This window comes from Xiphophorus hellerii, chromosome 9 (assembly GCF_003331165.1).
Source record: "Xiphophorus hellerii strain 12219 chromosome 9, Xiphophorus_hellerii-4.1, whole genome shotgun sequence".
Taxonomy (NCBI): Eukaryota; Metazoa; Chordata; class Actinopteri; order Cyprinodontiformes; family Poeciliidae; genus Xiphophorus; species Xiphophorus hellerii.
In genome coordinates this window covers 21,745,267-21,768,894 of record NC_045680.1, presented here as the reverse complement: position 1 = coordinate 21,768,894, position 23,628 = coordinate 21,745,267, and the positions used below count along the sequence as shown (strand labels likewise).

The 23,628-nt window shown below is 39.5% G+C and overlaps 6 protein-coding genes across 7 annotated transcripts; 4 read left to right on the top strand and 2 right to left on the bottom strand.

Annotated features, from left to right (window-relative positions):
• The first annotated feature begins 685 nt into the window (after positions 1-685).
• ing5a (inhibitor of growth family, member 5a) lies at positions 686-4,536 on the top strand. The gene is made up of 8 exons (XM_032572874.1): positions 686-812; positions 2,090-2,161; positions 2,299-2,465; positions 2,615-2,726; positions 2,842-2,938; positions 3,035-3,170; positions 3,277-3,338; positions 3,427-4,536. Exons 1-8 carry the CDS (start codon positions 776-778, stop codon positions 3,464-3,466), a joined length of 723 nt encoding a protein of 240 aa, XP_032428765.1. The 5' UTR covers positions 686-775; the 3' UTR covers positions 3,467-4,536.
• Positions 4,537-4,538: 2 nt separating this feature from the next.
• On the bottom strand, positions 4,539-5,957 carry cep19 (centrosomal protein 19). The gene is made up of 2 exons (XM_032572875.1): positions 5,652-5,957; positions 4,539-5,192 (listed from the first exon to the last, which is right to left on the bottom strand). Exons 1-2 carry the CDS (start codon positions 5,779-5,781, stop codon positions 4,846-4,848), a joined length of 477 nt encoding a protein of 158 aa, XP_032428766.1. The 5' UTR covers positions 5,782-5,957; the 3' UTR covers positions 4,539-4,845.
• Positions 5,958-6,185: 228 nt separating this feature from the next.
• Positions 6,186-9,877, top strand: pigx (phosphatidylinositol glycan anchor biosynthesis, class X). The gene is made up of 6 exons (XM_032571571.1): positions 6,186-6,366; positions 6,655-6,739; positions 8,044-8,179; positions 8,274-8,487; positions 9,123-9,223; positions 9,336-9,877. The coding sequence occupies exons 1-6, from the start codon at positions 6,303-6,305 to the stop codon at positions 9,471-9,473; spliced, it is 738 nt and encodes a 245-aa protein (XP_032427462.1). The 5' UTR covers positions 6,186-6,302; the 3' UTR covers positions 9,474-9,877.
• A 264-nt stretch (positions 9,878-10,141) lies between these two features.
• On the top strand, positions 10,142-18,355 carry pak2b (p21 protein (Cdc42/Rac)-activated kinase 2b). 2 transcript variants are annotated; one of them, XM_032571567.1, is made up of 15 exons: positions 10,142-10,392; positions 11,848-12,182; positions 12,293-12,396; positions 12,487-12,637; positions 12,891-12,922; positions 13,020-13,133; positions 13,256-13,388; positions 13,470-13,533; positions 15,050-15,098; positions 15,373-15,485; positions 15,581-15,698; positions 15,804-15,903; positions 15,993-16,189; positions 17,033-17,170; positions 17,257-17,343. In XM_032571567.1, exons 2-15 carry the CDS (start codon positions 11,999-12,001, stop codon positions 17,341-17,343), a joined length of 1,584 nt encoding a protein of 527 aa, XP_032427458.1. In that variant the 5' UTR covers positions 10,142-10,392; positions 11,848-11,998. The 2 variants fall into 2 exon arrangements, with proteins under 2 accessions (XP_032427458.1, XP_032427457.1); XM_032571566.1 differs by lacking the exon at positions 10,142-10,392 and having other exon boundaries at positions 11,999-12,182; positions 17,257-18,355.
• A 451-nt stretch (positions 18,356-18,806) lies between these two features.
• Positions 18,807-20,796, top strand: rpp21 (ribonuclease P subunit p21). Its single transcript, XM_032571575.1, has 5 exons — positions 18,807-18,967; positions 19,069-19,169; positions 19,997-20,079; positions 20,179-20,313; positions 20,454-20,796. The coding sequence occupies exons 1-5, from the start codon at positions 18,911-18,913 to the stop codon at positions 20,549-20,551; spliced, it is 474 nt and encodes a 157-aa protein (XP_032427466.1). The 5' UTR covers positions 18,807-18,910; the 3' UTR covers positions 20,552-20,796.
• On the bottom strand, positions 20,571-22,281 carry aqp12 (aquaporin 12). The gene is made up of 3 exons (XM_032571570.1): positions 21,687-22,281; positions 21,051-21,167; positions 20,571-20,962 (listed from the first exon to the last, which is right to left on the bottom strand). Exons 1-3 carry the CDS (start codon positions 22,279-22,281, stop codon positions 20,835-20,837), a joined length of 840 nt encoding a protein of 279 aa, XP_032427461.1. The 3' UTR covers positions 20,571-20,834.
• Positions 22,282-23,628: the final 1,347 nt, after the last annotated feature.

The following is a 23,628-nucleotide window of genomic DNA, read 5'->3' as shown; positions in this document are numbered from 1 at the left end:
TTTAGATGTCTTAAGATCATTGTTTAACCAACCAAACAACCTATATGTTTTCAGGAATAAGAACAAAGATTCACAATTCATGGTAGCAACACTTTGTCAATTTTTTTCTATACATTATTATCTCTAAATCTGAAGGTTTTTCCAAAATATGTTTTGTTTTTTTTCCCCATGGGCCATCCCTGTCATAAAAAAGCAAAAATAAATGTTGATATATGATTTTCAGGCAGGTTTAAATTACTGTTAAAATTTTAACAGTTATTCTTCATTCTTTTTGAGCTTGACTTTACAAATTGATATTTATCCCCGCATCCAAGGTTGATGCAGGGATAAATTATAAAAATTAATTATTTTAAAATTCATAAATTGTAACTCCATAACGTGTTTTACTGCACACAGTTATTTTTTTTTTTTTCTAATAACCTGTGGAAAAATAAAATCATTTTTAAAATTTTAATGACAGACCATTGTTTTTATTTATTTATTGAAATAAAATGCATTAAGACATTGTCTTAGCGGCCTAAAGGTGAGTAGTACTCAACTTTATGTATTTTATATATTTATTTAGATTTGTATCATACGAATAAGTTTTGAGAACAAAAAAAATAGTACGGTAAAGAAAACTCGCATATGTTTGTTTTGTTTACAACCGAACTCTGAAACTGGCATCGCCACGCCACCTACTGACGGCAAACCCTGCAGTCCAAAACAAACGCTCCCTGTGACTAACTGTTAGCGTGCTAACGAGAGTACGCAGAAGCAAAATAGATATCCCAAAATGGCAACGGCAATTTACTTGGAGCATTATCTTGACAGTGAGTATCGGGGGAAACGACATGTACCGTGATTAACATTGTCACGTTAAAGTTTGTTTGAGGTTTAGTTTTGTTTATTTATTTATTTATTTCTCTATCGAAGGACACGCTCGAGCGACTAGAGGTAGATTGTAGCGCAGGCACGTTAGCAAATAGCTCGCTTGCTAACAGTAGCGTTGTTCCGATGGAAATAAAGCAGAATAAATTGTCACTTTATAGTTCTCGGTCTGCTGATGTAAAGAAACGAAATTAAATTGGCCGTATTAAATGGTACGCAACGTAACTACTTTATAACACGGATTATTTTTGCGTTTGTAAAATAAACAGCAGCACGTATTTAAAGATTGAAATTGGAAAATAATTTATTTATTTTTTTTTTTCGTCAACATATATTTTTGTCGTCTTATTCGGGTTTTTACTGTTAAATATTGCACCGTGTATGTGCAACCTGTTGGAGACCGCGTTTCCCGTAACTGTTTAGGCGCCGGGGGGGGGGGCGGGGTGTTTGAAGCAGCGCCCAAACTGAGGCAGTCCGGAGCTGCACACAGTTCCTTCAGCGCCCCGAAACCAACGGAGTCGCTGTGTAAAGATCTAACATCGTGGTAATGCAAACTACTACGCCATAACTGCATGTTAGTTCATGACGTATGTGTAGTGGACAAAAAGGTTTTCCCTCAGTAAATTCATCAAATCAAATCATATTTACCATGTTTGAAAAGACAAGAAAATAGCAGCTAACATAACACTCAAAAATCCTTCTCTGAACTATTCTTCTTTTCCCCCTGACGCAGGTGAATCTGTACGTTTTTCAGCTTACAGATACGTATTTGTGGTGTGCCATCCATAGTTTTAAATGTCGAAGGTGCTGAAATATTAAGAAATTCTGCAATATGCATTATTGGAGTCATACTCAAACTGACATGCAAAACATAAATATATTATGCAGAAAACTCTAGTAAATGAATAAATTGACTCATTTTTGTTGCTGAGGATTTTTAACACCTATTTGAATTGTTTATTAATGTAAAGATGATAAGAAAATAGACTGTATGTTGGCCTGAAATTATGGTAAAGTTCTAAAAGAATATTGTTCAAATTTCCTGACCAAAATTTCACTTGTTTTGATCATTTTAATTGTTGATTTCAATTAAAGTAGCCCACTAATTTCAGCCTTTCAAGCCAAAACTGGTACTGTCGATTAATATCGGTTTATTTATTTATATATTTTTTTTAATATCAAAATACATGTTAATATTATTCACAAATTCTCTGTCTAGGTATAGAAAATCTACCATGTGAGTTACAGAGGAACTTCACCTTGATGCGGGACCTGGACAACAGAACCGAGGGTCATTATTTTACCATTTTATTTTTTGGTGCCATTTTAAATCGGTTGCTTTTGAATTTGCATAACGAGCTTTTAGAGCTGTGGTGGCATCGGTGGAGTTTCTCTGTCTCGCCAAACAATCCCCTGTCGTTTTCGCAGAAAAGAAAGGCGAGATCGACAAGCTGGCGGAGGAGTACATAGCGAATGTGAAGAACCTCGCCTCGGCGCAGAGAGTGGAACACCTGCAGAAGATCCAGAACGCCTACAGCAAGTGCAAAGAGTTCAGTGATGACAAAGTCCAGCTTGCCATGCAGACGTATGAAATGGTCAGTCTGAACACACATTTCCAGAATTCACCTAACTTCTTCCTTTCGATATTTATTTATCAGTTGCTCTGGTAGGTTTTTAAGTATTTTTTTTATCGTTTGCCTTTATTTGTACGGACTTAAACATTCAGACCATTTCTTTCCCGCAGGTGGATAAACATATCCGCAGACTGGATGCAGACCTGGCTCGGTTTGAGAACGAGCTGAAGGAGAAACTAGAACAGAGCGGCTATGAAAGTGCAGATGGAAGAGCGCTGAAAAGTAAGTCGGGTAACCAGAAGACTTTTCCTGTGAGTCTGCATGACGAGTTTTGTTGTTATGAGCAATTTGTAATTCCACCCCCCCACCCCCTTCTTCTTCTTCTTCTTCCCCCCAGAGAGCGAGATGCGGAGCCAGAGAGAGAAGCGTGGGTCCAGGGGTCGAGGAAGGAAGGGCTCCGATGAAGATTCTCCCAGAAAGAAGAAGAAGGCCAGGTAAATCAGCCTGTCGGCTCAGGATTTGCCACATCTCAGAGGGTTTCCTGTTTGTGTTTATGAGTCGTGGTGCATGAGTTGCGTTGATGCTTTCAGTCCTGTCCTGAGCGACGCCCTCCTGCCGATGCAACCGTCAGACGTTTTGGACATGCCGGTGGACCCCAATGAGCCGACGTACTGCCTGTGCCACCAGGTTTCCTACGGAGAGATGATCGGATGTGATAATCCTGATGTAGGTTTTTGACCTTTTTTTAAAAATTATTATTATTTATCCTTATCTCCGTTCTAAATTCATCTGAAACCATCTGCAGGCTGACGTGATTTTCCTGTCGTTTCAGTGTCCCATTGAGTGGTTCCACTTTGCCTGTGTTGACCTCGCCACCAAACCAAAAGGAAAATGGTGAGACCTGAACTCCCTAGAAGATATCAGGCATTGGTCCAGTAACTCTCTGAACATTTGTCCTTCCTCTTTCCCCTTCATCTGACAGGTTCTGTCCGAGGTGCACTCAAGACAGGAAGAAAAAATGAAATTTTCCTTTCAGGAATGGCAACCTACTTTTGTGTTGTTGGTGTCACTAAGTAGTCTAGTTTGTATTTTGTTTCAGCAATACTCCGTTTTAAAAAGACGGTCTGTACAACTTTCCTTAAAAACCTTATCCAGATTTGGTGTAAAGCTACTTTTGTGACATATTTCCTCACCAGCTTCCCCCATGTTCCCTTCCCTCTTTAAATTTTAGCACATCCGTCTTTGTCTTGTAGCTTTAAATCAAATTGTCATACAATACATTTACTGTGTTGTCCGGGTCTTGTCAGAAAGTTTCTCCTTTTCGAGTAAAAAAGATGTAAATACTATCTTGACTAACGAAGTCGCAAGTCCAAGATTGTTGCTTTAGCATACTTGAAATGTCAGTTTTATAAACAACTATTTTTTTTAAAGAAACAAATTAACGAGCCTGCTGAGAATTACATTTAAAACACCTGTATATCCTTACGGAAACAAACGGTGGTTAAAAGAAAAAAAAAAAAAAAAAGGAAGTCAGATTTAGTTTGTCGTTACTACCTCTTTAGGGTTTTACACTAGAACCGCATAAATGACTGCAAGTGACCGAGTGATACAACAATCACCTTAAACCAAACTGGCAAAGAAGAAATGTAAACTCAAAATTTCAACACAAGCCTATGACATTTTTGAATGTATTGTGGTACTAATGGTCAGTCGTTGTCTTCTGTCACCTGAATGAGGTATTCAAGCACTTTGAATGAAACCGTTGCCCCTGAAGACGTTTGATCCTGCGGGCGTTTTAAGACGTAGTTTCTCATAGCCAACTTTGCTATTGAATGTCTGCTGTTTTCCTGGCTTGTGCAACTGTAGGGAAAACGCCGGTTCTCCACATCGAACCGTACATGGACAAATATATAATGTATTTTTTTGTATTGAAAAGATATTTTGTAGACAAATTATTCCAAAGAGATATGTGTGTTGCGTTTAAATCCCGGTGACTCGAGATGTAATTTATTAGAACTTTAGCAGCTTCTTTCATATTTGACTGTGAATATCCTTCATTTATGTGCAAACCACAATAAATAAAACCAAAGTATGTATTTTGTAAAAGTCTTGTATTTTATAACAAATAAATTTCAATTATTAATCCTACGTTGTTTTGTTGTAGCTTGACATGTACGTTTTCTAAAACACGGGGCTGTTTAGTTTGATATTATCAACCGTATCTGAGCTTATGCTGAAATGTCTGCCAGAGTGTTTGTTGTTTATCTCCACTAATTGCAGTGGACATAACTGGAAGTGGGACCCAAATTAAATTCCACTCGAGCCCTCCTCCTTTTGGGCCAGCCCTGTGTCCAGGAGAAAGATGGCTTTATTTCTACTAGGTGTTAACGCGGTCAGAGTTTCAAAAGTCCTCATCTGATTCTTCATCCCAGCTGCACTTCTCTTCCTTGGATTTGTCAAACTCCACCTCCAGGTCGTACACAAAGTCCGGGTCATCTTTCCGCTTGCGGTTCCTCTCGAACAGTGTGTCCATCTGTCCCTTTTTGCGGGCCAGTTCCTCGTCCTCCAGTTTGTTCAGATCCTCGTCGGGGTCCAGCTGGAACGAAGCGAGGCTGTTCTCCAGACTCAGGCCCTGCATGTGGTCGCGCAGGACGATGTGGAGTTTCTCCAGCTGGTTTAGGGGCACTTGATCCAGATAGCCCCTGTGCCTTGGGTGGTTTTTCAATCTTTCAGCAGCCATGCCGCAGTCTGGAAGTCAGAGATCATATCAAGATTTTAATTCAGTGGAGGCAAATGCACAGCAACAGCAGTCAAACCTCTCTAGGGTTTTTTTTTTATTTACATTTTAAAACTGGTAGAGACACAGTCCAAAACACAGCTGCGACGGCAGTGAAAAACACTTAAGTTTTTTTTTTTTTTTTTTAAAAACATGATATTTATGAAAAGGTTCCTGGGGTATGAATACTTTTGCATTGCGCTATTATCATAAGGATTGGATAACTGTTTCATTTGCTAATTATTACATTTATTTTTGGACCCAGGAACCTTTTTATTTATTTAAATTCATAACGTAAAGCGATTGCAACATGACTCATTTTGATCTTTTTATTCAATCAGGAAACTGTCAAAGTAAGTGTATTCATTACTCTGCTCCTGAAACTGTAATTCCAATACTAACTATATAATTGCTGAAAAATATTCTCTTACCAGAATGTTTGAAGAAATTTCGTATGGGTATGATTCTTTTGCGTATCTTATTGGTGTCGGTGTGGATATAAACCAGAACTATAGAAGGAGGATTGAACTGCACTCCGCACCGCTTTGCTTGAAATCCCATCGCCTTCCGTTTTCGATAAAGATGGTTAAATATGTCCTTTTCTGAGGTTTAGAGTTTGAAAGTAAATGATTTAATCCATAATAGCTGTAATATTGTTCACTAAATTGAAAACGAAGAGAAATGCTTATAGGATTAATTGCAGGACCTTTCATGGGAAGCGTTACCAAGGAGCCTTACGTTAGGCAAAGATTTTAGTGAAGCCTGTCCAAAAATATTTTTTAAAAAGGTAATATGAGCCACTGTCCCGTAGTTGTAAAATTGAATTAATTAACTTTAATTAAACCTGATTATTTCATTTCAAAGTATATTATAACAGCTTGGCAGCGACGTTAAACACTCGAGGGACTGGATTTATAGTCAGGCAGGATGCTGGCTTCCATAAAACTACAAAATGGTCCTACGATGTTGTCTTCCGTAAACATTTGAATTAGGAAATGTGGAAAAAGCCTCGCACATTTTCAAAGTATTTGTATTTTCAAATGCTTTGAAAATACATGTAAAAATTTACTTTAGCGATTGTGATGTACTTTGAATTGTTTTTTGTGTTGGCTTGCTTATCTAAATGCTATTGTTTGAACAAAGCGGGTAAGTAATATAGTTAGACGTCTTCTTTCTTGGCAAGGAAACTGATCTAATGATTAATGTCTTGCAAACAAAAGAGATTAAGATTTTCCCTAAATGTAAAAACATGTCCTCATGTGAAGCACGTCTCCGAAAATACAATTGACCAAAATATCTTTGACCAAGACATTATACTATGGACAGTTTAAGCCAAGAGTTCCTATATTTAAAAAAAACTACTAAATTGCAGTAAAATACTATCTACTAACTCTTTATAAAATGTTTATCTGTATAATACTCCCATTTTTGCAGACGAGCAGGAGCACTGCGATCAACTCAAACAGTGGCTAGAATCATCCTCTGTGTCCCTGGAGCTTAGCAAGAAGGGCTTCCACAGGTATTTGGTTATACACCTGTCATAACATTATGACCACTGGCAGGTTAAGCGAATATGTCTTTATCATGACACATTACGTTGTAGATGATAGCAGGTGGACAGTTTGTCCTCAAAGTAGATGTGACAGAACCAGATAAAATTGGCGATCATAATGATTTAAGTGCATTTGACAAGGCAAAATTGAGATGCCTTTTCAAGAAAATGCTCGAGATTGTGAAGATAATGTTGGTTCTCATAGAAAGTAGGGATGCACCGATGGCAGTTGACTGGCTGATCGCCAATTGCAATCTTTAAAAAGTCTGACCTGCTGATTCAGATTGTGTCCAGTACCAGATAAGTTCGGGGTCTGAGATCGACTTTACATGTATGTGTCGACCGATCAACAATCTCCCAAAATTAAGGAGATTGGTGCCAATGAATCAGTGCATCCCTAATAGAAGGGTATCCAAACTGCAGTTTGCTGGATATTTAGCTGCAAAGCTGTCAAGAATGGATAGCAAATTCCTTTATGAAAAAAAAAACACTATTCCTATACTACAGAAACATTTTGAGAGCTCAACAAAAAGTTTGCTGTGTTACCCTAACTTTTAAATTCCCAACATCTCAATCCAATTGGGGATCTGGGATGACAAATGAGACAGATGAAAGATTTGAAGCGCCACCTTTAAAATCTGCCGCTAACATCTTGGCGCTAAAAGCACAGCATAACTTCAAGTGTGTAGTTGTTGTCTTGACTCATCGGGGCAGGGCTATTTGGGCAAGAAAAGATTAAATTGATAAGAATGGTTGACTCCAAAATTTGCTGCAGACTGTGCACATAAAAAATGGTGGGTGAGAGTAGGATGCTTAAGAATAGTCGTTCACCACACACAAGACAAGCAATGAAGAACCCTCTCAAATGGACTGCTACAACTCTTCTAGTGTAGCAACCAGTATAGAAACTCTTGTGCAACAATCAGCTGTGAATGTAATACTAACACCTTTTCCACACAACTAATACCTTCATCCCATCATATAGTAATCTAATCTCTTAAAAAAAAAAAAAAATGTCATTTGAGTACTATTTTATCTTTTTGAGCATAATAGTCTTTGAAATTCTTTATTGATATTATTTATGCTTCACTGTACTTTACTGCTAAGGTTTTGAAAAAGTTGTAATGATTTCATATCTGCTGCTGTGATAAACCAGTCTGGGATAAATACAGTTTGTCTATTTAGCAGGTGGCCATAATGTCATTTCTAATTCATATACATGTCATAAAGAGACAAAAAGGCTTCAGGAACTCATTTCTGTTGTGTTTTAGGGAGGTGACAACCACTGTGGAGCTCAGACCAAGCGCACTCAGTGGCGCCAGCGTTTTGCTGCTTTACAGATGGCCGAATGGCGTCTTTGTAGATCCATATCAACTGGCATCCCTAAGTGATCAAAGCAACTTTGAGGTAACACCATGACAACCATGGCACAGTATATTGGTTTTAAAAAGTCCATATTTGCATATATTTTTTAAATTATCTTTGTCTTCATTTCTTTAAGATATTGCTAGATTCAGCCATTGACCTCGAAGTGCCTGCTCACAAGACTTCTGGATTTCTTACCTATGTGTTTCCCTCCCAAACTGGATCAGCTCCCAGTTTCCTAAAATTAACAATTCCAGTACACGGGCGCTATCACGAGCCCTCTTTTGCTGGGGAAGCATTCGCATCTGTTCACATTGAACCTCCTGACCTGCTGCTGCGCACTGAAAAATGTAAACAGTTAATGTTTCTTTTCCTTTCTCAAATTGTACAGATGCACCAATCAGATGTTTTTGTTTGGCTATCTTTTCCTCGAGTTTTCCCACCGATTCCAGTTTTGACAGATTAGGCGATTTTTCTTTTTCCCCCCCATCCAAAAATTATAATGCAGAGAAATGTGCTGCACTTTTTTTGATAGCTGTATAAGTTTTGAATCTGACAGAGAAGACATTGTTTACAAAATGATCCTCATTTATGCATCACAGTATAAATCCTTCACTGTATTCGATTTTTATACAGTTTAAAAAGAGCATCATAGTTTAATGGTGCAATTATAGATTGAAAAGTGTGGACATTTTTAGTGTTTTTAATAATTTATTTAGTAAAAAAAAAATTCATGAGTTAGTATTTGACCTACCAATAAGAGCTAATCAAGGAAATATTGTTTGATTTCAATCTTTGGGTGATTGCTTGGTGCAAACATACAATTTATTATCTGATCTAAATCGGCAATGTTTGTGTTGAAGATGTCTTGATTATGCCCTTGTTTTCCCTCTATAGAAGAAACTCAAAGGGAGGATTTGTTTTCCATATTGAACAGACAGTGCAACTTTTAATCAAACCGATTTGGTCATTTCCTCCATTCCAGGCTCAGATCTTCGCAGATTTGAGTCTCACTCTGTAGTGGACGCTCCATGCACTGTCAGCAATTCCAGCACATGCTCATGGGTGAAACAACCTCTGCAGCAGGTGCGTTTTTTTTCTCTAAATCTTTACAAATCATTTTAACAAAAAAGAAAGAAACAACCCTACTGTTCAAATCTCCCTCTTTCTCATTCAAAATATATCTTGCTTCCTTTAGGAGTCCAGCACCGTCAGTGTCATGTTACCGGTTGGTGACGGGTCAGCGACGATGCTCGTCTGCGGTGGGACTCTTCTTGCCACTATGGCCTGCTGTGTGGCGTTGTCTAAATACATGTTGAAACATCGAATCGTTTAAGCTGCAACAGTCAACAGGACTTGTTCTAAACGGGGTTATAATGTGGAGCAGTCGTGTCTGGGACCAGGATCATCCTAGCTGCGTGCTGTAAATGCAAAACAGATCTGTATCTGTTGTGAAAGAATCCCAGGTATCCACATCTCAAACTCTCCCAGAGGAGCGTAATGCGACTCAATGGTTTTACAGATTTTTTTTAAATTCATTTTTTTGATATGAAATTGAAGTTTCGCTCAGACATTATCAAAAGATAACTTGTGTTGTTGTTTAAGCAGTTGGGAAACAGAAATAAAGAATGTTTAGAGCTACAAAGGATGTTTTAGATAAATAAAATATGTAAATCTTATATTTGCTTTACATGTCAGAATAATTGCTAACGTTGATGAAATAAACATGTGAAACATAAAGGTGTGGAATAGTATAATTTCAACTCAAACCCCTTAGAAGAGATCTCCAGTTGTGATGAAATATATGTAATTATGTAAAACTTCAGTTTCAGCTTCAGTATTTTTTTTTTCCTAAGTGGTTTTTTTCTTTGTTTTTTGGGGGAATTCAGTGTTTGAAGTGCTGAGTATCTTTGTGTTGAACGGATGATCTAATGCCTGGAGACCCCCCCTGATGGCTAACTTTCCCCCTCACTCCATTCATTGGAAGCGTTGCCTCACTGAAGGGGCCAGGGCTGGGTCGGTAGTTCCGCTTCCCCCCTGCGCCATAGCGGAGTTATCCCAGGGCCGAAAAGACTGATGAAAAGTTGGAACTGTAAATAGTTGGACTCCGATTTTTTACTAAGGTGTTTGCGCACACGGTGTAGCAGCCAGAACCCAAATGTTTCGTCGGGAGGATTTTTAGTGGATTTTGTCCTCGTTTTCCCAAACCGTCGGGGATTGTCCGGGAGTCGAGTTGAAGCGGTGTGAAAACTCCGGTGAGCTCCGCCGCTTCTGCGTCGTCTCCGTTAGCCCGCTAGTTGGGAATATTTCGCAGGAGCCACTTTGGCCTTTCCCATATCCTGTGTTGGGTTGTTAAAACTCCAAATTAATGACGGAAAGTTTCGAGCTGTACTTTGGTTAATCATTAGCGTCAGCTTGACAGCTTTTAACCACGTTAGGTTTAAAAGAGCTGGTGTAGCATGTCATGCTAAGCATAACTCTTAGCTAGCACACTTGTTGGTCAAGCGGTGAATGCTAACGTTAGCCTGCTAACGCCCCTGTTGGTGCTCAATTAAATAGCATTTAGAGACAATTAAAATGGTGGAAACACGCATATAACTGGAGAGTCTGCCAAGGCGGAGACGAAATATCAAATAAGGAGCTGCTAGGTGTCAGCTTTACAGAGCAGGACATAAAGAAGGAGTAGCTTGCAATGTTTTCATACTAATCAGGACGTCTATTTTGCATTAGACGCATTTACTTTGCATTAATTTGTAGTTTCTTCCAATGAAACTGTAGAAACTATGTTGCTCTTTTCAACATACAGTAATTGTTTACATTTCAGGTTAAAATTAGAGAACGTTTGGCTATATAAAGAGGAGGCCACACTGATTGCACATGCCATTAAGTTTATACACTTACTCATGCAACATTGGGCTTTATTAAAACCTCAAGAGATGGAGCAACACGACAGATAGATGTTATCGCACACTCGTAGTCCAAATCATCTAAAAGAACAATGAATAATAAAAAATGAATAAGGAAAGGAAGGCAATGCAGCAGACAAAAGACAAATCAAACTCTTAATAGTATGACGATCATTAGTATTCAGCCGCATTTGTTCAAATACAGATCCAGTGGAACAATTAACTTCACAAATGGAGTTCACTGTGAGTAATTTAATGGTAGTGGCAGCATCAAGCTGTGGGAAAGTTGGGGTTATTTTTGTCAGCAGGAACAGTGAATTGAAAATCTGTGGCAAGTCTTGACATCTCAGAGATTTCCCAAAATCGCTCTATGAAATCTGTCACAACTTGAGAGATATTTTGCGAAGAGGAATGAGCTAAACCTTCAGGCTGCAGATGTGCAAAACAGATAGAAATCGTAATTTGAGCTGTATTTGCAACAAAAGGTAGTTATGTCGATACTAACAGGGCAGTATATAAATGCATACCACACTTGTAAAACTCTTATTTTGTAGAAGGTTTTTGAAATGCATGCATCTTCTTCTTTTCCTCTTCACAATTATGCACTACTTTGTTAAATTTGTGGTTTCAGCTTGGCAGGAGCTGTGGATGCTTAAGTTTATACTTTCATGGCTTAAGTGACAACATAAATGGGAATGTTTAACAAGAAAAAGTGACTCTGGTGCAGTTTATAGACATCCTCTGCTGTATTTAGAACTTTTAATAGTCATTTTCTGTTCTAACAATAATTAAACTTCTTCCCAGGTGCCTCTCGGTGCTTCGTCTCTTATTCATGTGAACACTAACGCCCCTTCTGATGTGAGTCTTGCCTCCCTTGCTCGCTCATCTCAATTCTGAACCACTTCTTGTTTGGCTGCCTGCTCTGCCCCGCGCGGCACACGTCCACCTCTCTACAATGTGCGATAACGGAGACCCCGAGGACAAGCCCCCCGCCCCTCCGGTGCGGTCAGGAAGCACCATTTTTGGTACCGGTGCCGGCAAAGACTCGTTCTCGGCCAACCACAAACCGCTGCCGTCTGTGCCCGAAGAAAGGAAACAGCGGAAAGGCATCATGTCCATCCTGTCGGGGGCCGAAAAAGGTGAAGTCCAGGGTTTGAAACTTGATGAGAAGCTTAATCCAAAGATGCGGTCGTGGTAAAACGTGTGGTTTCAATTAATTAAAGATTTGGTTTCTTTTCATTTTACGTAGGTAGGAAAAAAGATAGAGACAAAGAGCGACCGGAGATCTCGCCGCCCTCTGATTTCGAGCACACCATACACGTCGGGTTTGATGCCGTTACGGGGGAGTTCACGGTGAGTTTTCACTGTTTGGTCAGTCTTGTTGAAACTCACTGTCTGCATCGTGTGTGAACTTCTGTTATGTTTTGTTTGACTCATACGTAGGGCATGCCAGAGCAATGGGCTCGACTGCTGCAGACCTCAAACATCACCAAGTCGGAGCAGAAGAAAAACCCACAGGCTGTTCTTGACGCCCTTAAGTTTTACGACTCTACGGGCAACGGCCGCCAGAAGTACCTCAGCTTCTCGTCCTCTGGTGAGAAATTAAATTAAATTCATTTATTTTGGTCACTTTTAACCTTTCCACGATCAAGTCAAAGAAAGACGAAACACACAATGCGTCAGATCCAACAACAATACAGTCCAGTTGAGTCCTGCTCAGAATAAAAATGAAGCTCAGCTGATTATAAAATACCAATTGGGGGGAAAAAGCAGCACCGAGCTTGGAGTACTTTCTGTGGCGATGGAAAAAAAAAAAAACTCTAATTTTTGTGGTTTTCTTTACACAGAAAAAGAGGCCTTCCCTGCAGGACCTCAGTCTGTAAGTAATTCAGACTTGTTTTTAACGCTCGTCTCCAGCTTTAGTGCTGCTCTCTGTGTTCTGAAGCTGAATAAACGTTGCTTTTATTTCGAATAAGCCTGTGAAAAAAAGCTCCGAACCCTCATCTCCGAACATCAAAGACATTGACGACGACGACGACGATGAAATTCCGCCCCCTATCGTGGCTCCAAGACCAGAACATACAAAGAGTGTAAGTCACCACCCATGAGTCTGTGGAAAGAAAATCGGCCACCTTTGGTGTTTTGTTCTTGATCTCGTTTAACTTTTCAGCTACAAAAGTTTATTTCATTATGTATTTGGTCAACCTTCCAGATGTACACCCGCTCTGTAATTGACCCCATTCCTGCTCCAAGTACGTGTCCAGATGGGGATGCTGCCTCTAAGTCTGCAGACAGACCGAAAAGGAAGACCAAGATGACGGACGAGGAGATCATGGACAAACTGAGTGAGTTATTGCCAAACTACATACTTCTCCTACCTACAGGTCTCTTCATCTTTCTCATGATGTTTGTGATGTGGCTCACAGGAACCATAGTAAGCATCGGAGATCCCAAGAAGAAGTACACAAGATATGAAAAAATTGGCCAGGGGTAAGTTCCGAGGTGTCGCGCAAAATCTTTCATCCCACGTTTCTACCATGCGATGAAGGAATTTGTCTACCATACAAGTATGACGAGTTTTTACGTCTTTTGCTGTATTGGCGTAATTGTAGCTGTAGATTCTAATGAGGTTAACATTAGCTGCTACGTTTGTAAATAGTGATGCTTTCGAGTTTTACTTGAAAGTCAAAATTTCAAAGTTGAAGAAAACTCAAACAGAACACCAAATGAATAAATAAGGGTACCTATACTTCCCTACGTTCATTATCCAATATGGCTGCTGTCAAGGTTGCTCAAATTAACTATGTGTACGTGTAATGGTTTGTACCTCATTAAGCTAGTTACACAGATAGCATATTGCTATCGCTGTTTGTGAATATATTCCGTTGGTGTTTGAATCAATAACTTGGTAGTTGTCATTGACACGGCATTAAGCAAGTCCATCTAGTTTTCCGAGTTCCAACATGAACGCCCTCAACCTTAGTTTGTTGTTTAGAACCTGTTGTTAATGCTCAGGCTAGTTAGCATAGCCTCCGATGAGGGTGGGTAAACAGATTTCCTGTGACGGTAAGTTGTTTTTCAGCCATTAGCACATAGAGCAGTGCGTACACAAGCATGTTTGACAACACCAAGACCCTCCTCCTGGTTCTGATTTGTTGTTTCTGACTGGGAGCTGTGCATTTCTGCAGATGGCAGTAGGACCACAGGGAGGGTGCAGAGAAGCTTGATTATTTTTTTTTTCCACATATTACCTATTTTATGTTGTAATGTCACAATATGATGACAGTTTTATTAAACATGTAAAAAAAAAAAAACATTTATAAAAGGTTATATATACAGAAGCTTTAATGGCCATACAAAGTCTGATGTTAAAAATAATGACTTAGTTTTTTCTCAAACTGCTCATAAAACAATGGGCTGTTCATTATAACAAGTATGCAAGATCTTCATTGCCTTGTCTTTGAAATAATTTACAAAACTGTACATTATATTTACATTACAAATTATAAAAACACAGAATAATTCGTACAAATGTAGACAATAATTAAAATATAAACATAAAAAACTACTCGTAGCTCGCTCAGCTCTTCTGCTCTCCGCCTGATTTCAGTTCCTTTTTGTTTTGTTTTAATTCATATATATTAAATTAGTTTCTCAGCCATGTCACTTTAATGCAGGCACATTTCGCTTGATAATATTGGCCACACTTATTATAGGTCAGAATTTCTCACATAGAGAAGTGGGTCACTTCTTTCTGCAGCCATTTGTTTTCACAAGTGGTTCAAGTGGCTTTTGAATCATAGTGTGGGTTAACGTTTTCACACACAGCTTCTGCATTGTGGCTTTCATTTGTTAAAATAAATGTGTATTTTTCTTATTTTGGAACCTGGTAATCTAAATTGAGCATTTTACTTCAGTTTTTCATTGTTTTATTTGACTAAATTTCAAATATGAGTGGATTGTTGCCTAAAATGTGTCTAAAGCGGTCCATTTACACTTTTTGCAGGGCATCAGGAACAGTATTCACCGCCATTGATGTCGCAACAGGACAGGAGGTAATAGAATCTCAAAAAAACGAAATGTGTAATTTTTTTCTATTATTAACCAAACTGAAGGATGACTCAGTAAAAGGTTTACTTGCAACGGTAATTTAAGGAAGCCAAATTAGTAAGAAAATCACCTTTTATGCTTCAGAAATCTTATTGGTAGTGAATCTATAGAGAAATATTTTTTTCTTTGTGCACTTTCCAATGACAGGCGTTTGGTTTACATTGAACCCAATCTCACCATGAACTTCCACATTAAAGCTGTGGTTGCTCATTTTGTCAGGTGGCCATCAAACAGATCAATCTACAGAAGCAACCCAAAAAGGAGCTAATCATCAACGAGATTTTGGTGATGAAGGAGCTGAAGAACCCCAATATTGTCAACTTCCTGGACAGGTGAGATTAAACTTTAACATACTTTGGGTGTTTAATAATGTGCCACTTGGGGGCGGGGGGGAATCCTTTTAAACCCCAAATGTCGTTGTTTTCAGCTTCCTGATGGGGGAGGAGCTGTTTGTGGTGATGGAGTATCTGGCTGGCGGGTCGCTGACGGACGTCGTCACAGAAACCTGCATGGACGAGCCTCAGATAGCTGCCGTCTGCAGAGAGGTGGTCCTCACTCGTCCCGCTTCCGGCAAATTTAAAGAAAGTCCTACGCCGCGCAGAAGGTTAACCCGTCTTAACAATCTTTTTCCACCCTCTTCTCGATTCCAGTGTTTACAAGCTTTGGATTTCCTACACGCTAACCAAGTCATTCATAGAGATATCAAAAGTGATAACGTGTTGCTGGGGATGGATGGTTCTGTAAAGCTGAGTAAGTACGACTTCCTTACAAGCAGCTTCGTTCTTTAGCCTGGAAGGGGAAAAAAACAAACAAACATGTCCTCCTTCTTTCGCCGGCAGCCGATTTCGGCTTCTGTGCCCAGATCACTCCTGAGCAGAGCAAGCGCAGCACTATGGTGGGCACGCCCTACTGGATGGCCCCCGAAGTGGTGACCCGAAAGGCTTATGGGCCAAAAGTAGACATTTGGTCACTTGGTATCATGGCCATTGAGATGGTTGAAGGCGAGCCCCCCTACCTGAACGAGAACCCACTACGAGTGAGTACAAAGAAATGCTGGTGACGTAGGGTGGAGTATTAAAAGTTGATTTGCGTTTTAACATGGTCTTTGATCAGCTGCAGCTTTTTGACTTGAATCAATCAACATTATAGCACAAGAAACTTTGTTCTCTATATTCAGAGTAACTATTGCCTTCAAAATAAAAAAAACTTTTATCACATCTTATGTGATAAAAACATCACATAAGATGATTTGATTCATCTTACGTTTTTTCGGTACGACTGGAACTCTTGTGTAGTGGAAGAAAAGCGAACTGTGACTTAATCAAGAATTTTGAATTGGTTTTAGATTATTGAATTGGTTTGGAATTGGAAAATAAAACAGGTTTCAACATCATCACAAATCAGAAATCTAAAATGTGTGGCGTACATTTGTTTTCAGCCACAACCTTCAATTCTTTGTGAGGACACCTTTCACTGCAGTTCGAGCTGCAAATGAAAAATGGCTGGAGCTCAGTCACATTGCATGGTTGGCATCTGTGAACAACAAATATTCTCAGTTAAATTTAATTGGACTTTGACTGGGCCATTTTAACACACGGATATGCTAACGTTTTTACCTTAAGAATCACCTTTATTGAGCAAGTTTGTGTGCATGAACAAGGAATTTGACTGTCTTTTGAAGGCAGTTGGGTTACACTGGATTTTATTGAAGGGCATCCGAATAATGCACACCACGCTTTTCAGATGTTTGATGGTAAAATAATTGCGAAACCATCTTCCCTGCACTTCACAACTACGTTTTCCATCACATGAAGTCTCAATAAAAACCTTAAACTGACATAACAGTAAGGCTTTTCTCTCATCTCAAACACTTTGCCAGGCATTATATCTGATTGCCACAAACGGCACACCCGAGCTCCAGAATCCAGAGAAGCTGTCTCCGGTTTTCAGAGACTTCCTGAACCGCTGTCTGGAAATGGATGTAGAGAAGAGAGGCGGAGGCAAAGAGCTCTTACAGGTAAAAACAGTCATTATTTTATGTGTTGTTTTTTTTTTACAGTATTTTTTCTGATCTTGCTGTCAATTTGTATCGTTGCCGCTCAGCATCCGTTCCTGAAGCTGGCGAAGCCGCTCTCCAGTCTCACGCCTCTCATCCTGGCAGCCAAGGACGCCATGAAGGGCACTCGTTAACGGACGAAGCCCAGCCGACCCCCTCCTGCCTTACTTATGCTGTGCACAGATAATGTGCCAACCGTTTAGATTTCGTGCCAGACAATAGGCTGAGAGTGACTTGCCAGCCTTGATGCACCAGCCTTGTAAGCCCTGACGAACCTCACTGTGAAGACCAAAACCGGGAGCACAACCCCCTCCCCACCGCTGTCAGCACGAACTCTTACCGTCAAATGACAAGTCAAACTAAAGTGCTTAGTTACAGAGTCAGGCGTAGTTCATTTTTGTACATCAAAACTGGTGACATGTTAAAACTAGGCTTGTATTTAACTTGGAATGAAGAAGGCGCCTAGTTTAGTTTGTTTTTTTTGTTGTTGTTTTTTTTAATCAACTGCCTTAAACAAATGCAAAATGTTGCCTAATGTATTGTTGATTGTGTCCGTCTTGTGTTTCCCATGATTTTTACTACCTTTATAATTGACATTTTCAGCCTGTCAGTATCGTAGTTATTTTGATACTTGAATTTCATGTTCGTCCCCCGCCGGTCCACTCCCGTCTCCTGGTCCATATCGTCTCATTCAGTGGAAGTTCTGTTTCCCAGTAGACCCATGTCGTGTGGAGATTTCTCGTCTCGGTTTTATAGGAAACGTTTCAGTGCATTATTCATCATGACCATGTGCTGTGATTGTGATGTTCTTTAGCTGACAGATCTACTGTACCAGTTCCTCCCCCCTGCATCTGTAGTGTCCTGATGGCAGAGGCACACCTTGCAGGCATTTAAATGTTAGATTGACAGGGTTTATACTTTATTCTCTGTTGCTATTAAAATGAGTATCGTATGTTGAACTCTGTCCTTTGTGTTCTTCCAGACTAAACAAGTGGACTTTTCTCACACAAGGGTTGTGTATTTTTTGTGTAGCTGGAGAACCAGTTACCAAATGCTAATTAGATTTTTTTTTTTTAAACTGCAGACAATAAACTATTTGTTTAGTCTTTGTCAACACACACAAATAAATACAACTGGTTTTAATATTAATTGGTGGTGAGATTATTTGTGTGAAAACTAAGAGATTATTAATATTTAAATTCTGTTTACAAGAATCTGATCAGATGATGGAATCAGCTCTGTAAATAGGTGGCGTGCACTAACCCAAAATTATAGATTATATAAATCAAAAGCGTTATTTCCTTAATAAAGTGTTATTCCTGTGGTAGTAATAAGTAGCCATCCACAAAATTCAAATTGTGATATTTTGCTAAATTGAGTAACTGATCCAAAAATGTAACGTATCCGAATTCTTGTACCTGAAAGAATAAAAACAAGGTAATTTTACAAAATGTTTCAGGGGGCGCCACATATATGTGTTTGTGTAAAAAGTTCCCATCTCTGCCGAGCCCACACGGCAAGCTAGAGTTCGGCAACCTTCGGTTCGTGTTCAGCTAGGACACGCCTCTTATGTTATTCAGGAACTGTGGCGCTTTTATTCTGAAGGGCACAGTCGGAAATCCATCGTCGGAGTAAGAAGCTCCAAACTCGGATGCTACGAAGTTGAGCGCCGGTAATGTCCGTTTGACACCTGGATTAGTAATGGCGGTACATTTGAAAGACAGAGAAGCCTACGAAAGACTGAACTACCTGTACCAGGTGGGGGAAAGTTTTGACGAGCCGCCGCTAGCAGTCACATGTTAGCTACTTTGCTCATTGGGTGTAAATGACGGCGTCTCCGGTTTTTTGTGTCTCCTCAGGCTGCGCACTGTGTCTTATCTCAAAACCCAAACAACGTGGAGTTGGCTCGGTTCTACTGCTTCACACAGAAAACGATAGCAAGACGGCTGGTTCTCAGGCAGTAGGTAGACACGTAGCTTTAGCAATATGGTTTTATTTTGAAGGAAAGGGTGAATGTCGTCACTTCCTTGCGATGTAGCAACTTTTTAAATAATGTTGAAATTTGTAATTTATTCCTTACTTTATCAATACTTTTGATAAAGTGTTTATGTTTAAATGGTTACTTACATTTGAAAGAAAATAATTTTTCAAATGACATCAAGATAATGTCTGTTGTTTAAATATTGAAGGGGTTTTTCTAGCATTTTAAAGTCGCACCAATTTTGTATCTATTAAAAACAAACATGCAGTATTGTGTTAAATCAATTGACTTTTTGCATGTATAAATATATTTTGGCAAAAAAAAAAAACAACTAATAGACCTTTGAGTTGATTAAAAACATGTTTGTTTTTAATTGTATCATTTTTAAGTTTATGCACAGCAGCTCTAAATAATAGCATTGAGCAAATATTATATTGCCTCTCTTCATAAATGGGCATAATCTCCCGAGTGAGATTACATTATAAGTTGTATAACTTGATGCCTACCTAAAAGCCTAACTTTCTGAATGGCATTTGACAAAGAAAAGAAAGCACTGTATGTGTAGAAACTTAATTGGACAGTCATTCTTTTTAGAAAAACTGTAAATGGTATAGCTTTTCATTTGTTAGATTTACTCAAAACAAACAAAAAATCAAGTACCTAAAAACAATTGGACAGGCTATAAAAATAAAATAAAATAATCCTAGAAATGCCTGCAGGCATAAACTCCCCGGCAGGCAGGAGAGCAGCATCCAGAGAGAATTTTAAATTGTGACTTTATTTCATTTGAACTCATTTTCCTGCAGAGACCCATCAGTGAAGAGAACTGTGTGTAAGAAATGCTGGTCACTGCTCATCCCCGGTGTTACTGCCACAACAAGACAGCGGAGTAAGGCAGACAGTCATTTCAGTGACGTTGTTGACTTTTATTTTTAATCTTTGTTCAGTAGTTTTGAGTAATAAATTCCTGTTTTCTCACTTTGATTAGGAAAAAACAAAAAGAATCGCTTTACTGTAGTGAGGTGTCTCGGCTGCGGCCAGACCAAGAATCTACTGAATAATCCAGATCATTGTTTGTGGGCGGACCGACCCGAGGCACAGCTGGAGCAGCGGAAACAATCTGGTGAATAAGCAAACTTTTTGTTTTCCTTCTTCTTAAAAAAAAAAAAAAAAAAAAAGAATTCACGCTTTTATTGGTAAAATTTTATTTTTAGAATTTTATTACTAAAATAATTTTTGGAACGTTTGCACCCTTTCTTGCAGATCCAGGCCCTTCAGCTAAAAATCAGCCCAAATGCCCAAAAGCTGATGGGTCCCAGTCTTCGAAAACACATGCTGCTCAGAGTTCTACCAGCACATAGGTTGTTTTGTTTTGTTTTAAAATAGAAAGCATACTTTGGATAAATACAGTGGCTAATATATATATATTTTTTAATTTATTTCACTGAATACATGCTGCAAATTGCGCATTTTTTCCACAAGTTTTTTTTTTGTCTAAATATAAACAAAGTTGAAGCTACATTTATTGTTTTTACATTTTTTCCAAATATTTCACATAATGCATCCTTTGCTGTTCAGTTAAAGTAAACCTCTTATTAGCATTGACCATTTCTTGTAATAGTCTTTTTTTTCTATTACCATCTGTCACTTTTTCTTCTTTTCCGGTTTGTCTCCTTTCGGCACTCTGAAGCGTGTCTTCTGGAAATACAGAAGGTTCTTGGCAAAAAGCTTGGGAATGTGACCCATGTAAAGGAGAAGAGCCAACATCATTCCTGGGAAACAAGCAATTTTTAAAGAAACTGTTAACAGACTGCGACACACACACGAACGCACCGTTTGGTGTTGAGTAATGTGACATACCTGTGAGAGAGCTCAGCCAGTAGACCACTGCATACTCTTTGAAGGTAAATCCAGGACAGTGGAAGGTGAGTCCATAAGCCAGAGATGGGTTCATGAAAGCAGAGGTGTAGCTCCTGGCTGGGAAATAGAACGGATAAGTCAGGACATTAGCTGTTTAGCTTTTTTTGAATGTGAAAGACTTAAAACGTTTGAATAAAACCAGATTTGATGCTTCGTAGTAGGGGTGTCCCGATGCAACTTTTTCCAGTTCCGATGCAATAGCAATATTGCAAGTTTGAGCAATGGCTGGTACTGATAATTGATCAGCTACAACGTCGGCATGAATCGTACATACTTTTATTACTTATTTTGTAGTGTAGAATGTTAGAAAAGACTTCATCAAGTGATATTACACATGAGAACAGTGGTCTACAACAATAGGTATGAGAACAACTGAACTGACCCTTTTGTTATTAAGCAATGGGTCTTCGTTTGAGATACAAGCGCTGGATAAAGATGACGGAGCAGAATGCTTTTATCGGAGATGCAAGTCGATTTATTCCAATGCTCATATCCCAATCCGATATTAATATTGGATCGGGACACTCCTACTTCCCATCCCTTCCAATAAGCATAAAGAAGTTAGAACAGACTCACCGACATGAGAGAAGAAAGTGAGTAGAACTGCGATCAGGGGTACCCGGATCAGAGCCGATCTGCGTCTCAGATTTAACTGGATGAGATGAAAGAGGAGCGCGCAGGCACACTCTGTAAAAAAGCCTTGAGCCACGGAGACCAGCAGGGACGTGCTGCATTCTCTCGACATGAGGTTTTTGATCATGTGCATGTCGGTCAACTCCAGGCTCCAGTAGTACCTGGCTGCCAGCAGGCCCAGGTGAGCCCCGGCGAACTGGGCCGTGACAGCGAGCGCCGTGGGCAGAGCGCCGGCCTCCAGCTGCAGGAACTTCTGCACGACCAGGCTGGGATTCCCCGACGTTCCGGCGCAGAGCACGCCGTGAGTTAGCAGCAACACAAACAGCATGGTCACGGTCACGTCCTGGCCCAGGCCCCCGGCCCACTGGCCCACCTCCACGATGGTCTGTATCTCCAGCCAGCAGGCCACCAGCATGAAGGAGGCGGCGAACTCGGACACAAAGCTAAACCGAGGCCATTTTCTGAATAGCGTTTGGACCAAGACCGCGGAAATCACCACCGACAGAAAGTACCCAAGTGATGCGTTAAGTCCAGACATGGCTGACCTCGGGTGTCGTCCTCCGTCTCTTGGAAAAGAAGAATGAATGAAGGGTTGATCCAGCAGCCGGGCTTCTTTTTGACAACGTGGCGCACGCACAGACCCATTTCTTATCAGAGACACGTCAGGTTTTTTATCCCAAAACCACCTGCCAAAATACACACAGGCCTTTATGTCAGGTCAGGCAGCTGGCTGCCTTTCAGTGACTGTTTGATGTTGGTTTCCATTCAGTGTTAGCCTAATGATTCCTGCACCAACGGCACTGTTGGTAATAGGAAATGTACTGCCGTATGGACCGTCAGATAAGAGTTTTAAAACAGGTGAGGTACAGTGTATCCAGAAAGTATTCACAGTTATCCACGTTTTTTGTTACAGCCTTTATTTATTTATTTATTTATTTTTATAAGTTAATACATTTTTTAAGAAATGTGTTAACTTGTTTCGCTTTTTTTTGTTCCTCAAAATTCGACATACATGGGAGAAGCACCATAAACCTGGAACAAACGTTCAGAAAACCACAAAGACGCTGGAACACTGAATTCCTTTAAATCCAGGCTTAAAACCCACCTGTTTAGATCTGCTTCTGATTATTAGTAAGTGGAACATTGATCAATTTATTTGATGTATATTTTCTTGAAGATGGCTTTTGGCAAGATGTAACATTTATTGCTTGTTTCATAATTGGGAACTGCCTTGTTTCTGGAACCTACTGTGCAAATAAACTTGACTTGCAATACTGAAAAAAGTTTCACAGGTTTATTAAAAGTAGAAAACCAAATGTTAGGTCTAAATTACCTAAACACAGACACAAAGAAGAGACAAGAGTCAGAATTTAGTTTTACCTGCAGGGAGAGCACAGTTGAAACCCAGTTACAGATTTCTGCCTATGCTCTGAAGCTTCAGCTGAGTCTTGCCCTGCTTTTATTAGAATTAGGAACTCCCTAGTTACATGACAGTGTGCAGCCCTGAAGGGAGGGGGAGCAGAAAACAGCTGCACACTCACATGAACACAACTCATTCATACAATCTTCAACAGCACATTTCATAAGATAAGACTATAGGTTTGCAGTTCCTCTAGGCAATCAACGCCGGAATGTCTCGTTCATGGTATCCTCCTTTTTCACTCCTCAGCAGGCCGCTTCCAGAGTTTCTGCAAACACTTCAAAACACTCAAAGCACTTCAAGACACTCAAAGCACATTATTAAAATGTAAATGCAAAAGTATTTACATTTTAAATACCTTTAAAATAATAATAAATGGATGATATTATAAAATAAAGGTAAAGCAAATAAATGATAATTAACTATAAAATCCTTACAAACACCAAAAAAAAACATTTGTTTCAA

What these genes read in the sequence shown, in the direction of transcription:
- pak2b (XM_032571566.1), top strand. Translation starts at nt 11,999, where the DNA reads ATGTGCGATAACGGAGACCCCGAGGACAAGCCCCCCGCCCCTCCGGTG. An exon ending in CCTGTCGGGGGCCGAAAAAG is followed by an intron (nt 12,183 to 12,292) that starts GTGAAGTCCAGG and finishes CATTTTACGTAG; the next exon opens with GTAGGAAAAAAGATAGAGAC. An exon ending in ATGTCGCAACAGGACAGGAG is followed by an intron (nt 15,099 to 15,372) that starts GTAATAGAATCT and finishes TCATTTTGTCAG; the next exon opens with GTGGCCATCAAACAGATCAA.
- pigx (XM_032571571.1), top strand. Translation starts at nt 6,303, where the DNA reads ATGTACTTTGAATTGTTTTTTGTGTTGGCTTGCTTATCTAAATGCTAT. An exon ending in CTATTGTTTGAACAAAGCGG is followed by an intron (nt 6,367 to 6,654) that starts GTAAGTAATATA and finishes CCATTTTTGCAG; the next exon opens with ACGAGCAGGAGCACTGCGAT. An exon ending in GCTGCTGCGCACTGAAAAAT is followed by an intron (nt 8,488 to 9,122) that starts GTAAACAGTTAA and finishes CCTCCATTCCAG; the next exon opens with GCTCAGATCTTCGCAGATTT.
- cep19 (XM_032572875.1), bottom strand. Translation starts at nt 5,781, where the DNA reads ATGGGATTTCAAGCAAAGCGGTGCGGAGTGCAGTTCAATCCTCCTTCT. An exon ending in AAATTTCTTCAAACATTCTG is followed by an intron (nt 5,193 to 5,651) that starts GTAAGAGAATAT and finishes TCTGACTTCCAG; the next exon opens with ACTGCGGCATGGCTGCTGAA.
- aqp12 (XM_032571570.1), bottom strand. Translation starts at nt 22,281, where the DNA reads ATGTCTGGACTTAACGCATCACTTGGGTACTTTCTGTCGGTGGTGATT. An exon ending in CACTTTCTTCTCTCATGTCG is followed by an intron (nt 21,168 to 21,686) that starts GTGAGTCTGTTC and finishes TCTATTTCCCAG; the next exon opens with CCAGGAGCTACACCTCTGCT. An exon ending in CTGGCTGAGCTCTCTCACAG is followed by an intron (nt 20,963 to 21,050) that starts GTATGTCACATT and finishes CTTGTTTCCCAG; the next exon opens with GAATGATGTTGGCTCTTCTC.
- ing5a (XM_032572874.1), top strand. Translation starts at nt 776, where the DNA reads ATGGCAACGGCAATTTACTTGGAGCATTATCTTGACA. An exon ending in CCTGGACAACAGAACCGAGG is followed by an intron (nt 2,162 to 2,298) that starts GTCATTATTTTA and finishes TCGTTTTCGCAG; the next exon opens with AAAAGAAAGGCGAGATCGAC. An exon ending in CCATGCAGACGTATGAAATG is followed by an intron (nt 2,466 to 2,614) that starts GTCAGTCTGAAC and finishes TCTTTCCCGCAG; the next exon opens with GTGGATAAACATATCCGCAG.
- rpp21 (XM_032571575.1), top strand. Translation starts at nt 18,911, where the DNA reads ATGGCGGTACATTTGAAAGACAGAGAAGCCTACGAAAGACTGAACTAC. An exon ending in GACTGAACTACCTGTACCAG is followed by an intron (nt 18,968 to 19,068) that starts GTGGGGGAAAGT and finishes GTGTCTCCTCAG; the next exon opens with GCTGCGCACTGTGTCTTATC. An exon ending in TGCCACAACAAGACAGCGGA is followed by an intron (nt 20,080 to 20,178) that starts GTAAGGCAGACA and finishes CACTTTGATTAG; the next exon opens with GAAAAAACAAAAAGAATCGC.